The sequence below is a fragment of the Capsella rubella genome, unplaced genomic scaffold (assembly GCF_000375325.1).
Source record: "Capsella rubella cultivar Monte Gargano unplaced genomic scaffold, Caprub1_0 scaffold_7, whole genome shotgun sequence".
Classification (NCBI taxonomy): domain Eukaryota; kingdom Viridiplantae; phylum Streptophyta; class Magnoliopsida; order Brassicales; family Brassicaceae; genus Capsella; species Capsella rubella.
Genome location: NW_006238917.1, coordinates 1,195,773 through 1,210,438, shown reverse-complemented (window position 1 = coordinate 1,210,438; position 14,666 = coordinate 1,195,773). Strand labels below are relative to the sequence as shown.

The 14,666-nt window shown below is 35.4% G+C and overlaps 3 protein-coding genes and 1 non-coding gene across 5 annotated transcripts; 2 read left to right on the top strand and 2 right to left on the bottom strand.

The window, feature by feature from the left end:
• The first annotated feature begins 985 nt into the window (after positions 1–985).
• On the top strand, positions 986–4,144 carry LOC17879101. Its single transcript, XM_006282379.2, has one exon. The coding sequence runs from the start codon at positions 1,372–1,374 to the stop codon at positions 4,051–4,053; it is 2,682 nt and encodes an 893-aa protein (XP_006282441.1). The 5' UTR covers positions 986–1,371; the 3' UTR covers positions 4,054–4,144.
• A 515-nt stretch (positions 4,145–4,659) lies between these two features.
• On the bottom strand, positions 4,660–6,232 carry LOC17879603 (histone H3.v1). The gene is made up of 5 exons (XM_006284518.2): positions 6,068–6,232; positions 5,871–5,923; positions 5,234–5,437; positions 5,066–5,143; positions 4,660–4,979 (listed from the first exon to the last, which is right to left on the bottom strand). The coding sequence occupies exons 1-5, from the start codon at positions 6,128–6,130 to the stop codon at positions 4,799–4,801; spliced, it is 579 nt and encodes a 192-aa protein (XP_006284580.1). The 5' UTR covers positions 6,131–6,232; the 3' UTR covers positions 4,660–4,798.
• A 144-nt stretch (positions 6,233–6,376) lies between these two features.
• TRNAN-GUU lies at positions 6,377–6,450 on the top strand. The gene has a single exon. It is a non-coding gene; the product is annotated as a tRNA-Asn (tRNA).
• Positions 6,451–6,660: 210 nt separating this feature from the next.
• LOC17878081 lies at positions 6,661–10,606 on the bottom strand. 2 transcript variants are annotated; one of them, XM_006283305.2, is made up of 11 exons: positions 10,113–10,606; positions 9,822–9,945; positions 9,251–9,364; positions 9,053–9,169; positions 8,403–8,957; positions 8,009–8,310; positions 7,818–7,917; positions 7,663–7,722; positions 7,497–7,580; positions 7,275–7,391; positions 6,661–7,167 (listed from the first exon to the last, which is right to left on the bottom strand). In XM_006283305.2, exons 2-11 carry the CDS (start codon positions 9,885–9,887, stop codon positions 6,865–6,867), a joined length of 1,818 nt encoding a protein of 605 aa, XP_006283367.1. In that variant the 5' UTR covers positions 9,888–9,945; positions 10,113–10,606; the 3' UTR covers positions 6,661–6,864. The 2 variants fall into 2 exon arrangements, with proteins under 2 accessions (XP_006283367.1, XP_023635398.1); XM_023779630.1 differs by having other exon boundaries at positions 9,822–9,941.
• Between the last annotated feature and the right edge of the window lie 4,060 nt (positions 10,607–14,666).

The following is a 14,666-nucleotide window of genomic DNA, read 5'->3' as shown; positions in this document are numbered from 1 at the left end:
TCCGGGGAAGCTCCACCACCGATTACATCCAGATTTTGATGTAATACTTTGCTTTGCTCTTATGAAATGAGCAAAATAAAAGTGACGAAGATATTACTCCTCGAATAGCTGAAGAAACAAAGAAAATTTGGAAGTGATTATCGGAGAAATCAACGGGAAAATAACATAACTGGATGAGAGATCTTATCTCGCTAAAACGAGAAATAAAACCGGACTTAGCCGGTACAAAGATCCGAATCTTAGCCGGAAATTATATTATATGACAAAATTCCGGTGTACCGGAAATCTCTTTCTCTCTCTCAAAAATAGAGGTGTGATAAGAGAGAGAATGAACTATTTCAAATGAGCAGAATTGTGTTTTCCTGAGTCTTTTTTTTTGTTTTGTTTTTGTTTTTGTCTTGTTTTCAGAATAAAAGTAGACTATAAAATGTCAAATACAGTATATGCTATGTTAATATTCCCACTAAATGGTCCTTTTTATGTTATTTGACTTATTTGTTTTCTTCTGTGTTATTTGACTTGAAAAAAAACCTTAGCCTTGTATATATATACAAGTCGTTTATTAGAAGATATGATTAGAGGAATTGAATAATAAAAATTACCAACCATACAATTATAGTATGAGGCCATGAACCACCACTTTTGCTTCTGGGTATTGTGAAAGTCAATGCCTTTTTTCTTCAACAGTGTGTAAAGAAGATAGATAGAGAGAGAGAGAGAGAGAAAGAGAGAGGCCATTGTTGTTAGTAAGTAGTAAATGAAATGAGAGATTAGTGGTGAAAGGGGTCACCTTTGCTTTTGTATTCAAAGACAGTTCCTTTAAGGTCAATACTGTTGAAAGATTGATCTCTCCACAAATTTTCTTGCTTTCTCTTTTTTTATTAAATTGATTGCGCTCATAAGGAAGGAAGAAGAACAAGTGGTTTTCTGAATTTTGGGATCTGTTTTTTTTCTTTTTCTTTCTTTTGCTTTATACTAATTTTTATTTATTTTTAGTATTTTTTTTTTTTTGGTGTGTGTTTCCCTCTCTTCCTTCTCTCCTGAGAGAGACTAGACTGGTCCTAGGGTTTGAGCTCCTTTTGACTCTTCTCTACTCTTTCTTGGATTCCTTCTCACCCTTATTCGTGTTTTCTTCTTTCTCGTACTTTAGTTCGTTGAACTTGTTCCCTTTTACTTTCTTCTTCTTCCGTCAATTTCGTTTCCTTCACTCTTTGTTTTTTTTTTTTCTCTCTGAAAGTTTCCATTTTTGAGGTCTCTCTTCTTTGATCTGTTTCAAAGCTATTCTCTTTTCTCCTAATTCGTAACTTCTAGGATTTTATAATGAGCTACAAGACAAACCCTTTTTGCTGAATCTCCTTAATTCTTCTTGAAATGCATTTCTCTCTGTGGAAGCAAATTCATCACTGTGCGTCTCTCATCTTAGACAAGAGTAGGAGTAGGAGAAGAAGAGATGGGTCTGATTCATCTGTCACTGTCAAGAAAAAAGCTGCAATGCTTCGGAAATTGTATGAAGATAAGCTCAGGGAAGCTTTAGAGGAAGCTTCTGAGAATGGGTCTCTCTTCAAATCCCAAGACATTGACCAAGATAACGGAGATGGGAGCTTGGGTCGTTCCAGATCCTTAGCTAGGCTCCACGCTCAGCGTGAGTTTCTGCGCGCCACTGCTTTGGCAGCTGAACGTATCATCGAATCAGAAGACTCTATTCCTGAGCTCCGTGAAGCTTTGACCAAGTTCCTTCAAATGTACCCAAAGTATCAAGCTTCTGAGAAGATTGATCAGTTAAGATCTGATGAGTATAGTCACTTGTCATCATCGTCTTCAAAGGTATGTCTTGATTACTGTGGATTTGGTCTCTTCTCTTATGTTCAAACTCTGCACTATTGGGATACTTGTACCTTTAGTCTCTCTGAGATTACTGCGAATTTGAGTAACCACGCCCTCTACGGTGGAGCTGAGAGTGGTACTGTGGAACATGATATCAAGACTAGGATCATGGACTATTTGAACATCCCTGAGAATGAGTATGGTCTTGTTTTCACAGTAAGCAGAGGCTCTGCTTTCAGATTGTTAGCGGAATCTTATCCTTTCCAGTCTAATAAGCGGCTTTTGACAATGTTCGATCACGAGAGTCAGTCTGTGAATTGGATGGCACAGACCGCGAGGGAGAAAGGCGCAAAGGCTTATAACGCTTGGTTCAAATGGCCAACGTTGAAGCTTTGTTCGACTGATTTGAAGAAACGTTTGTCTTATAAGAAGAGGAAGAAGAAGGATTCTGCGGTTGGGTTGTTTGTGTTTCCTGCGCAGTCTCGTGTTACAGGTGCCAAGTATTCCTACCAGTGGATGGCTTTAGCTCAGCAGAACCATTGGCATGTGTTGCTTGACGCTGGTTCTTTAGGTCCCAAAGATATGGATTCACTAGGTTTGTCATTGTTCCGGCCTGAGTTTATCATTACCTCCTTCTACCGTGTATTTGGGCATGACCCGACAGGATTTGGTTGCCTGTTGATTAAGAAGTCAGTTATGGGGAGCCTTCAGAGTCAGTCTGGAAAAACAGGATCAGGAATAGTGAAGATCACACCTCAGTATCCGTTATATCTCAGCGATTCAGTAGATGGTCTTGACGGATTAGTTGGTTTTGAAGATCATGATGACGATAAAATCAAAGAAGCTCATCGTCCAGCAACTCAGATGCCGGCTTTCTCTGGTGCATACACTTCAGCACAAGTGAGGGATGTGTTTGAAACAGAGCTCCTAGAAGATAACATCTCCTCTGATAGAGATGGAACTACTAGCACCACAATTTTTGAAGAAACCGAAAGTGTTTCAGTTGGAGAGTTGATGAAAAGCCCGGTTTTTAGTGAAGATGAGTCATCAGACAATTCGTTTTGGATTGATTTAGGACAAAGTCCTCTTGGGTCTGATCAGCATAATAAAATTGCTTCTCCACTACCACCAATCTGGCATACCAACAAGAAAAACCACAAACAACGACAATCACCTAAACCAATACCAAAGAGTTACAGCAGTCCAATGTATGATGGTAATGACGTCCTTTCGTTTGATGCTGCTGTTATGTCAGTTACAGAGCCCGGGACAAACTCGACTCCTTCACGGAATAGGAGGAACTCTAGTAACAATCTCCATGTTCAAGAGATACAAGAAGAAAACTACGGCCATAGCTGGGCAAATGGCTCAAAATCTTCGAACCTTTCATCAGAAATCAAAGAGAGTGCTATTCGACGAGAAACAGAAGGAGAATTCAGGTTACTGGGAAGAAGAGATGGCGGTAGAAGCAGGATACTGGGTGTGGAAGATGAACATCCGAGCAAAGGAAGACGGGTTTCATTTAACATGGAACGTGTTAGTCATAGCATAGTAGAGCCTGGTGAAGCTTCTCTAGCTAGCGTCTATGACGAAGAGTACCATAACACAAGTGATGTTGACAATGAAGACGATGAGGGTGCGGATGATGAATGGGATAGGAGAGAAACCGAAACCGAGATTGTTTGCAGACATATAGATCATGTGAATATGTTAGGTCTGAACAGAACCACGACTAGACTCAGGTTTCTGATAAATTGGCTTGTGATATCGTTACTGCAACTGCAAGTGCCTGAATCAGGAGGCAGAAACATGAATCTTGTGCAGATATATGGGCCGAAGATCAAATATGAAAGAGGAGCAGCGGTTGCATTCAACGTTAGAGATAAAAGCAAAGGTTTTGTTAGTCCTGAAATTGTTCAGAGACTCGGTGAAAGAGAAGGTGTATCTCTTGGCATTGGTATATTGAGTCACATACGCATAGTTGATGATAAACCGAGGAATTATAGAGCTCGGACTAAAGAAGATAGTGCTTTGCACTTGCAGAACGAAGCCGGGAAAAACGGGTTTATAAGATTCGAGGTTGTTACAGCTTCTCTTAGTTTCTTGACAAACTTTGAAGATGTTTACAAGCTTTGGGCTTTTGTGGCCAAGTTCCTAAACCCTGGTTTCAGCAGAGAAGGTTCGCTTCCTACAGTTGAAGAAGAAGAAGCAGAGGATTCAGAGACGTGAGTTTTGTTGTAGAAAAGCACAAAGCCGCAACTTTTAGAGGGTAACTTGGAGAGGCTGACATAACCAATGATTGTATCGTCAAGAATCCATGTAGTTCACACGCCTGATCCATTATACGGTTTTGATCGCTCTCCTGGAGATGGAATGAAGGTGCAGAACTGTGAATTGAGAGATTTGGTATGGCCTGTAATCTGAAAGGCAGCACTTAATCGACCCAAAGATTCCCACCTTTTGGTAAATTTGGCTTTCTGTTATGTTTTTAGAAACTTGTAGAATTATTGTAAGTTCCTACAGAACTGATTTAGATCAATATATACACTTTAGATTCTATCTTGTCCTTGTACCAAGAGATAATCTCAGATTCTTTATGTTATTGGCCTTCACACTTATCAGTTATCACCTGTTCCAATTCATTAACATGCTTTAGTCTATTCCCTTACTAAATCAATAACCAGGAAAATGTGGAAAAACCGAACCTAAAACCAACTGACGATAAAAATCAATCGCGTTTCAATTCCCTTGTTTTATATGCAAACAAGCTCAAAATCGATCAAACACGAATGAGGTACAGTTATGGCTTTGCTTAGAATTATGTATTTCACAGAGTTGATAAACCGGATTGTATTGAGAGCGTTTGAGCATATTAGTAACAAATAAAATATCTGATACATGAAGTAGTAGTAGAAGTTGCCAAAACGGCCAACTAAAACAAAAATGTTATGGAATTTTACATTTCAAGTTTTTCTCATTTCCTCTGTCGCTGCTTCTTGGTTAAAGCAGCACCGGTGGCAAGTCGGAGAGCTTGGCTGGAGTTCTTGATGACTGAAGACGATCGTGGGACTTGCGCTCTCCTCATCTTCAAGAAATCTAACCCGCTTTTCAAGCATTCCGGTGGTGGAATCTCTGTGTAAATAACGGTTTCGATCCTGCAAACACCAGAAAAAGACACAATCAGAGGGAACCAGAGAGTGATGTTAAAAGATTTTACGCCACCAAGAATAGATGATCATACCCTGAGCTTTTCTGCTTTTTCTTTCTTGGGATTTCATCTATGATCTCTTCTTCTTCAGAATCCGACCCGGCTTTTTGTCTGTGAAATAAGAGAACCTGCCGATCTTAGACATTCATTCTAGCTTAAAGTGTTCAATGATAAGGACATAAGGAGATTAAGTTTCAATACTTTTCTCGCTCCGCAAGAAAGTCTATGATGTCTTTTGAAAGGAATCCTTTCTTTGCAAGAGCTTCAGAGTTTTCCTCTTCTTCTTCTTCTTCTTCTTCTTCTTCTTCTACTTCGACATCTTCTAATGTTTCATTCTTTCGAGACTTTCGAGGAGTTATTTTCTCTGCCATAAGCTTCCGCCTCTCTTTCTTTTCACGGGAAATCCTAGCATGAGGGAAAGCAAACTCATTAAAGAATCCACATGTTCCTAACTTAGCCCTAAAGAACCTTAGAGATCAACAAGTTCACAAACTAGGGGATTCAAAAATAAGACATAATTCCAATTGATTCTAGAACAGATATGGCTTTGCAGAATTAAGGTTTATGACATATAAACTATGGACGAAAACACCACTTTCTAGAGGGTCAATGAAGGATTACACATATCTAACAACACTCGCATAGTTTTGAACAATCAATGGTCCAATAGTTTAATTTCCTTCGTAACCTCCTAATTCACAAGCTTCATAAGCACTTATTTTGAATTCTCTAAACCTTTTCAACTCTACAAAGACACTCAAAGAATCACTAATGAAATAAACCAAAAAAATAGCTGAGCTAGAGAACAAGAGAGAGGGTAATGTGTGAGATAACAAACCTAGTCTTACTCTCTCTTTGTATTTTCCTCAACTCTGCATCCTCTTGCTTCGCCTGAAACAAGTCAAAAAAACACCACAGACGCCTAAGAAAATACAATATACTGGATTTGAGTGTTTCAGCTAATCCAAGTAAGAGAAGAGTACAGAAGAACAACAAACGGGATAAGAAACGACGGTAGAAAAGGAGTAAATTTACCTGCTCCTGGGTTAATTCTTCGGGTGCATCGGAATCGGAATCGTGGTCTTTATTATCCGACATCGAATCTGATTATCTTCTCCGCCGGTGTAGGGTTCTCTTCTCCGTTCTTAGGGTTTAACGGCTCTGCAATATTCCCAAATCGTCACGATGATTACAGACTATAGTTCCTCACTTCTCTAATCATACTTCTATTTTATCATGGGCTTATTTTAGGCTTTTGTTCGCCTTCTATTCAAGCCCACTAACTCACGAAACTGAATGGATATTTTAGAATATTTTTAACTTTATTTTACTTCTATATCAAAAGCTGGAATAGCTCAGTTGGTTAGAGCGTGTGGCTGTTAACCACAAGGTCGGAGGTTCGACCCCTCCTTCTAGCGTTTTTCTTTTTGGGGAACTTTTTCAATCTTTTTATTTTATTTTTAGGCTAAGCAAGTAACTTTTTTCAAGCTTTTTGAAAAATGAAAAAGACTATACTAAATCAATAAGCCGACCAAAATCAATATGGTACTAGACCGAGACAAGGATGGTGACCATAAATATAGTAAGAGACAAGAAAAAACAAATGAGACAAAACCCTCTGCTCAAGAAATCAAAAAAATTGGTGTACACATATATATATAGCATTACTGATAAAAATCAATTAAATGAATTACATCACTTTATAGTTTTATGCGTAAAGAACACAGCCATATCTATATATACTCTCAGCCAACCAAAAACCAATTTTTAACTCATGCGCTCTACTTTACCCTTCCCCCCACCAATCCAAACCTATACAATATATCGCATTTTCATTGGTGCAAAAGTAATCTGAAACTGAAATCATATGGTACCACTTGAACCAACTCCATTAGTGATTCTTTGTTCTTTCTCTCCATACACCTATTTGCTTCTTCTCTTAGCTTGTCAGGCAGTTGAAGGCAAATCCAATCTAGCAATGATTCCAAATCCTTCGCAAAGTCGAGTAAATACCAATCTAGTACCTTTGGAAGCATTAGTCTGTTGTTCTTTGATATCCCAACTGATGCTTGAAGATAATCTTTCTTTGCCATTTCTAGCTCTTCCTCTACATTAGCTGCTGTGTAGACCCTTACCTTCAGTTTCAAAAAAAATGGGAAGATAAAAAGGTTAGTTAACCCTCTACTTAGTTTTCATTCAAGCTTTTTCAATTCCATGTCTGAAACGGTTAAGCACAGCTTACAGCAGGAGAGGACCAGCTTCCACAGGAGAGGGCAAATGTGACCAGAGGCTCTGACCATTCCAATCCAAATGTGCTATGAGCTCTCATCTCTTCGTGTGTTGCAGTTTTGGGACAAGTCTTTTCCAAAAGAAGAAGCAGAGAAAGAAAAACAAAATTTAGAATTTAAGGTTTTATCAATGCTATACAGTTTTAAAGAAAAGAAAAGAAAGACGGGGCACTTACGAATTTCAAGTGGTATGGAAGTCTCAAGATGAAATGTTCGATTGTGATAGCATTGAGAGAGTGTCCTCCTACGATTATTGTTGCCTGACAAAACAAAGAGAATATGAATATAAACCGATAAAAATGTTAAAGCGCAACGATGTCAAATGTGAGTTTGAATCTAAACCTTTTGCATCAGTGCTACAACCATTTCAGGGGTCCCCGGAATTCCATGCTCCAAGAATGCCTAACAAGATAAATTGGAAACAAGACATCAGCTAACTTAACATTTTACAGACATCTCTCAATCTCTATCATACAAAGAAATCATAGAAGTCTCACATTCATCACGCATGAATTATAAGTATTTATCCAGAATGCAAGCTTCTGCTGGTGGCTAAGACCGTCTAGATTTACAATGGAAAGCTTATTAAGCAGGAACCTGGAGAAATATACAGTTACACAATACATGAGTCTAGGGTATTCAATCATTGTAGAAAATTCCATATCGATTGTTTAAAGAGGAAACTTACTTGAGACGATGGATCAGAAACGAAGCATTGATTCTTCTTCCAAGATCAATTGAAGATGCATCGACGGAGGAAAGATGCTTGTATGCACCAAGTTCTCTTGTTCTCCATTCTGAACAGTTATTATATGGATCCAAGACAATGTCCTTGGACGAACTAATCCTCAAGATAATAGTCACCAGACATTTCAGTAGATCCTCTGAAACTTTGTTTGCTACATTTCCACTTTGCAGTGTTTTGTCTTCCGAAGATGAACCTGAAACACTCTCTTGTGCTTTGTCCTGATCTGCTAATCTATCATCTAGCTGAACAACCGAAACATACAAAAAGGAGAAAACTTTCAGAAGAAAGTAAAAATAGAGTCATGCATTAGTGAAAGCGTAAACGTTTAACTTACCTGCAATTCTGAATGTTTATCCGCTGCTGCCTCCGTTTTAATCAAAGGTTTCTTCTTCTTCACAGATGTCAAGAATCTGCCAAGCTTCTTCTCAGGTGATTCTTTATTTTTCTTGTCTTTTGACGCATTACTAGATGTCTGATTCTCTTTGCCCCTCACATCTACTGGCTTGGTAACACTACTTATATTTGGTTTAGGCGACGCTTGTTTGCCATTTACCACTCTCTGACCACTTCGGTCATTAACTGATTGATCAGAGGAGAAGAGTTTCCTACTTGAGATGCTTCTGCTAAGACTATGACTCTGTTGATGCTTTTTAGGGGGAGTGATCATAGAATTGAACTCGTGTTGTGACATGGATTTTGATCGCTGGTGCTTACTGCTTCTAACAGGCGAATTCTCATTCAATCCGTTGTTATTAGGACTCTCCAGATTCCGCTTTGAAGATATGTAAACAGCTTCTTGGTATAAACCTTGTCTAAAGCTTACAACTTGCTCTTCTAACCGAACCACTTCCTCTTCAAGAACAGCTACTTCAGCAAGAAGCTCCAATGTCTTAACAAAACCCAAAAAAGAAACAGAATTCATACACAAAGAACAAAAAGTTTGAAATATAGCATGCAAAAAACATCCAGCATTCGATGCCTTACATGTCGAGGAAGGTAAGACGGAAGACGAGGTAAAGCTCCTAAAGGTCTAGTGAAAGCCCTCTCCAATGCTCTATGCACATTCTCCTCCTGCCTCAGCTTCCTCTTTAGCTTATCAACCTAATATAAACAACAACAATTTTAAGACTCAACTCATCACTGAGTCATCAAATCATAAACTCAAAGAAAGTGTCATCATACATCTTGTAGCAAATCCATTTTCTTTTCTTTATTAGCTCGGCGCCGATTAACCAGAGATTTTCCTGAATTAGCAAGAGCGCCATTGCCTTGAGACTCCTTCTTCTTCTTCTCCTCCTTTGCAGATTTCATAATACCACGAAACATCATTACTCATATGGACCAAAAACAGATTGAAGAACTGGAGCTAATAAGAAAGAAACTATTGCTCTGAGCCTTTGATAGTGGAAAACAACACACACTTCCAAATTGAGGATAAGAATCGAGTATAGATCACTTTCACTGTGACCAGTAAATCACTACGAATAACTATATTCTTTAGAAAGAAAGAAAAAAAAAGAAAAGAAAAAGCAAAGGTTCGGTTGGTAAATAGTCCAATGTAGAAGGCAAGAATCATAAGAAATATCTGAAATCCAAATAAGCAAGATTTTATCATCAAAAGGAACAAACTTTTTCACAGAGACTAAGCATATCCACCAAGAAAGCTTTCCCCAAAGTAGAAAACTAATCAAAATTGAGTTCACAAAAGTGACAAAAAAAGTGAAGTGAGAGAGAGAGAAAGAAAGAAAGATACTTGATTGGTGTCATGCTTTGAAGGAGCTTTCATGGAGGAAAGAGCAGCTCGAACACTAGTGTTCATAGCTTCTCTCTCTCTCTCTGTCTATCTTTATTCACCTTTTGCTTTCTCTCCACTCTAACTGATATAAACCCAAGAGAGAGAGACCCATCAAGATTATTAAAAAAGAAGAGTTGAGACACGAAACAAAACAGAAGTAAAAAGAAAGAAACAGTAAAATGTTAATGGAAAACAAAATAAAGTTTTAATCTTTTTCTTCTGAGAGAGTATTAATGGAGAATTAAGTACCTTGATGGAGTTTAAGAACAGAGAGCGGGAAAACTTGAAGATAAAGCGACCCAGAAGCAGAGAAAGGCTGGCATGTGTTTAAATTCAAGCTTATGTTTCCCAAAGATCCAAACTTTTTAATCCATTTTAGAATTTACTTTGGTCAGATAATCTCGAACAGAGAGCAATGAGAAAGAAACCTACAGAATCTCTTATTGGAGGTGAACAAGTAACACAAAACGACGAGAGATCAATGTTTTTAAATCGCCACTTCTCTCTCTAATTAATATTTTTCTTCGAAAAGAATGAATTTTTATTTATATACATATATATATATATATGTATAAGTTAGAGATTGGGAACTCTGGTCTGGTCTGGAGATGGTTATGTTGTAATATTAATCGGAGGAGATGGGAGATCTGAGTGACGAGCCCTCTCGAGAGCTGGTGGAGAGAATTGTGGAGATGAGGACAACTAGAGAAGAGAAGAGAGAGTGACTTTTATCTCCCATTTTTTTCCTCTTTTATTAATTGTAATTTGGTATTTAGTGGCTTTGGTGCTTTCATTTTCTTTCCCTATCTTTTCACTTCTTTTTTATTCACAGAAAATACTGAACATTAAACTAATTATTAAAAAATGGGATTTTATAAATAATGAAAACCTCTAAACCAATTTTTTTTTAAAACACAATGTGATTAATTAATTTAAATATTGTTTTTATAAAAAAAAATTCATTCCAAAGGTTTGTAAAATTTGAACGTGTTTTTTTCATATGAAAAAAAGATAGTGGAGTTTGGTTGGCTTACAGCTTTTTTTGTTTTGAGATTATTATTTTTTTCGTAGTGTGAGTGATGATATAATTTGTACGACAAAAATAGATGGAAAATCCAAAAATTATTGGTCACTGCTATTTTTATTTTTGTTTATGTCAATGGTCACTACTGTTCAGTCTACTCTAATAATAGCAATTTAAAGCTGTCATTCGAGTAATTCTAAATAGTTAATTTCCATTTGCATTTTCTTAGTCTTTATATACTTCAAATCAAAGTAAATCTTACGTCTTTGCTGATTGATTAGTTTAAAAAGGAGCTTATAAATAACCAATTGATTAGGGATTATATTAAGCCAAACAAAAAAAAAAAAGTAATTGTTGTGTAATCAATTATGCAGGCTGTACTGTACTTATTAAACACAAGCGTTTTGGCAGAGTTAAAATTCTGATACCTTTTAGATAAAGCAAACATAACGTGCTAATTAATTATGATGCTAGCAGAAATTTTTATATTTAAAAAAAAAAAAAAGTAAAAAAAAGTTTGAAAGATGCTGACATCTCAACTAGTCTATAAGCTTTATAACATTTGATTTCATTACTCCTTTTTGCTGTCAAATCGGGTGATCTACAAAAATAAAGGGAGTAATTAAGCAAATGCGAGATTGTGAAGATAACAAAAGTAAATTATTGATATGTTTTCCCTATTTAATCAAGTAATCAACTGTGAAATGTTTCGATATAACTTTTTTTTTTGTATTGAAATACTAAAACAACCTAATGAGTTATTGTTTTTTGGTTTGTGTTTTTTTTTTCTTCGAATAAGAGTTAATGACGTTAATGTTTTCTAAACAATAGACAAAACTCATAAAACCAAATCATCAAAAAAAAAAAGACAGAAAATAGATGGAACATGTTGGGTCATGAGATTAAAAAGGAAACTCATTAAAAGTGGAAATGTCATACCACATAAAAAAAGGAAAATAGTATGAATAAAAAATAAAAGTGATTTACATTATTATTTCAACAATGATACATTCTTTATATACAGTATATGGAGATTTCCATTTTCCGAGGCTAAGCGTGGTAATATATTACACGTACGATCAAGAAGACTCAAGAGTTTGATATATTTTTATTAACTAAACATGGCTGTATTTTAGTTAATGACGAATGATAGATGAAAAAATAAAAAAAAGGGTGTGATTAGGTATAATAAATTAATGAATAAGCAAAGGCATTAGCACGTGACAAAGCTTTGCCTTTATTAACAAAACTTTGCTTTTTTATAACTCATGCTTTCCATTTTCTCTTTAGTGGACCATATATAATATCGTCCTACTCTTTTGTATTCTTCATCATCATCATCATCTTTAGTACTTAGTTACGGATTACACCTTTATGTCATTTTACTGATATATATACAACTTCTACTTTTTTCCTATCAAAATAATTTGAAATATCTGATTCTGATTTATTATCAAATAAATGAGAACAATACATACGTAATTCTCCCCATATATTTTATGCATGGAAATTTTCTTGTTTGCATGCATGATAAAAACCTAACTTGTTATATAGAAAAAAACTAACTATATATATCACATTGTTGTTGTAGTGTCACCACAAATCTCGATTAAGTAGTAACTTATAACGCAAATCAATAATCCATTAACAGTATTATGCTATTTGCATAATTAAACAAATTGAGATATATATCGACTAGAGTAGATGATACACACGTATAACTTAAAAAGCTTCGAACGTGCATCAACTTAAATCCTAAAGACTCATAAATCATAATACAATGTAAGGCATGCGTCTCGCTATCCAAATCATTATTTTCTTTCATCTTCTCCTATATATTTTATTTACTTAATTCTTCTTCTTTTTCTTTTTTCAAGCTTTTGTATTACATACATTACACACTTACTGATCTATTTTTATATTTATAACTCTCTATACATATATTTTGATCAATCATTCATACAGTCTACGATCTTAATTACTGCGTCAATCATAAATTTTGAACCTCCCATCTGAAATAGAGTACGTAAAATAAGTGCAGAAAAATTTAATAGCAGAATCAAAATATATAATGGGATATCTCAATTCTTCTACAAACAGAAACAAAGATACGTACTAGCAGCATCATCTTTTATTACAGTAAACAAATGGTCCAAAGCTCAACTTATTAGTACATAATCTTTTCCTTTCCCTTTTGTTTTTACTTTTGGGCTGGACCCGGATACTGTGGTCCCGTCTAAAGTCTGCCCGTATTGGGCCTGGACTTTACCCGGTGATTATACACGAATTATAATCTAATTATTTTAACATAGCAAGTAATACAGCTTAATAAACGATATACTGCGGCATAACTTTGTTTGTATTATGTGTTTTTTTCCTGGATTAAAAACTAATGATTCAAAATTTATGTTACCGTTAACACCACAAAAGGTCGACGTCATTTATTTCCCAATGTGTATACGAATCATTAAATTTACGTTTTTTTTTTTTTTGTAAAAATTCACATAAAATTTTCTTTTGTCAATTTCCTTCTACGTTGGACCATTCTCACTTCGCAGCTTCAAGTGCATTTCCATTAATTCATAAAGAGCCAAAAAAACAAACAAACAGTTTTGTTTTTCCATAATCTTTTCTACGTGACAAAACAATATTATTTTTTAGATTGGTTATCGCAAATATGCTTGAGATGTTTTCTTTTTACTTTCAATCATAATCTTTCAATATTTTAGTTCATGTCTTTTATAACTTTTTTTTTATCAAAGTCATTTATATATATATCCTATGGTCCATCTTCATTTCCAATATCGGATGTTATTGCCTAAAAACAATTGTAAAATGAAAATATTCTAACTCACAAATTCACAAGCTTCTAACTTTAAACTTATAGATATTGATCAATATCTTTTAATACATTATGGTACAGTAGTAGATATATTTCTAAGTATAGCAAATCATATCATAATTTCTCCAAAACACTTATACGATCATATATGCTATCTATAGATAATGTAATAAATATATTAGATGACACATAATTGTCGCCTCTGATCATCCAGCCCTCTTCCCATCACATGCCATTAATGGACCTATGTGTGGTGCTGATAGTAACGTACAACCATGACGACGTCTGAGAAGATCTTACTCTAAAACAATTAAAACATAAACTTGCACTTTGTGAATTTGTAATTTCATATATAAAGTAAACATTCTGGAGAGCGATATATATACATATATATGATGTCCTTTTTTGTTTTTGCTTTCCCTGTATATATTTGCCACATTTATGCACATAAAATCAGCTCATATCCATCGATCGGTCCCCAATTTTTCAATGATAAGTCAATTTTTTCTTCCTTTTGATAACCAATGTGGTCCAATAAGACAAGTAAATAGGGTCCATTTAGGGCTAGCGTACGTGGTACATCGCATGTTCACTATCACTTATGAGCGCATGCAAGTGAAATTACATGTCAAAACCTTACGCCATATATATATTTGTCAATATATTGCTATACAAAACACATCGTTTGTTTTTTTTAATCACATATTTTGTCCAAAAAAAAAGAGTATTTGTTTTTGTTTTGTATCATTAGACCCAAAGAATGTTTTTGTGTCAGTTTTCTTTTTCTAATAAAACACAAGAAAATAAACAATAATACTATCCAACGTAAATATTTTTAATTAATTAATAACTTTAAACAACATATATTATTAAATCCACGCACATTTATAGTTACAACGAGAATTAACACGCATTAATTAGTGATTGTGCAAGTTAG

Coding starts and splice junctions, on each gene's coding strand:
- LOC17878081 (XM_006283305.2), bottom strand. CDS start 9,887: ATGAACACTAGTGTTCGAGCTGCTCTTTCCTCCATGAAAGCTCCTTCA. Junction 7,581..7,662: donor TTGTAGCACTGATGCAAAAG/GTTTAGATTCAA, acceptor TTGTTTTGTCAG/GCAACAATAATCGTAGGAGG. Junction 7,392..7,496: donor TTCCATACCACTTGAAATTC/GTAAGTGCCCCG, acceptor CTTTTGGAAAAG/ACTTGTCCCAAAACTGCAAC.
- LOC17879603 (XM_006284518.2), bottom strand. CDS start 6,130: ATGTCGGATAATAAAGACCACGATTCCGATTCCGATGCACCCGAAGAA. Junction 5,924..6,067: donor AAGAATTAACCCAGGAGCAG/GTAAATTTACTC, acceptor GACTTGTTTCAG/GCGAAGCAAGAGGATGCAGA. Junction 4,980..5,065: donor AAAAAGCAGAAAAGCTCAGG/GTATGATCATCT, acceptor TGGTGTTTGCAG/GATCGAAACCGTTATTTACA.
- LOC17879101 (XM_006282379.2), top strand. CDS start 1,372: ATGCATTTCTCTCTGTGGAAGCAAATTCATCACTGTGCGTCTCTCATC.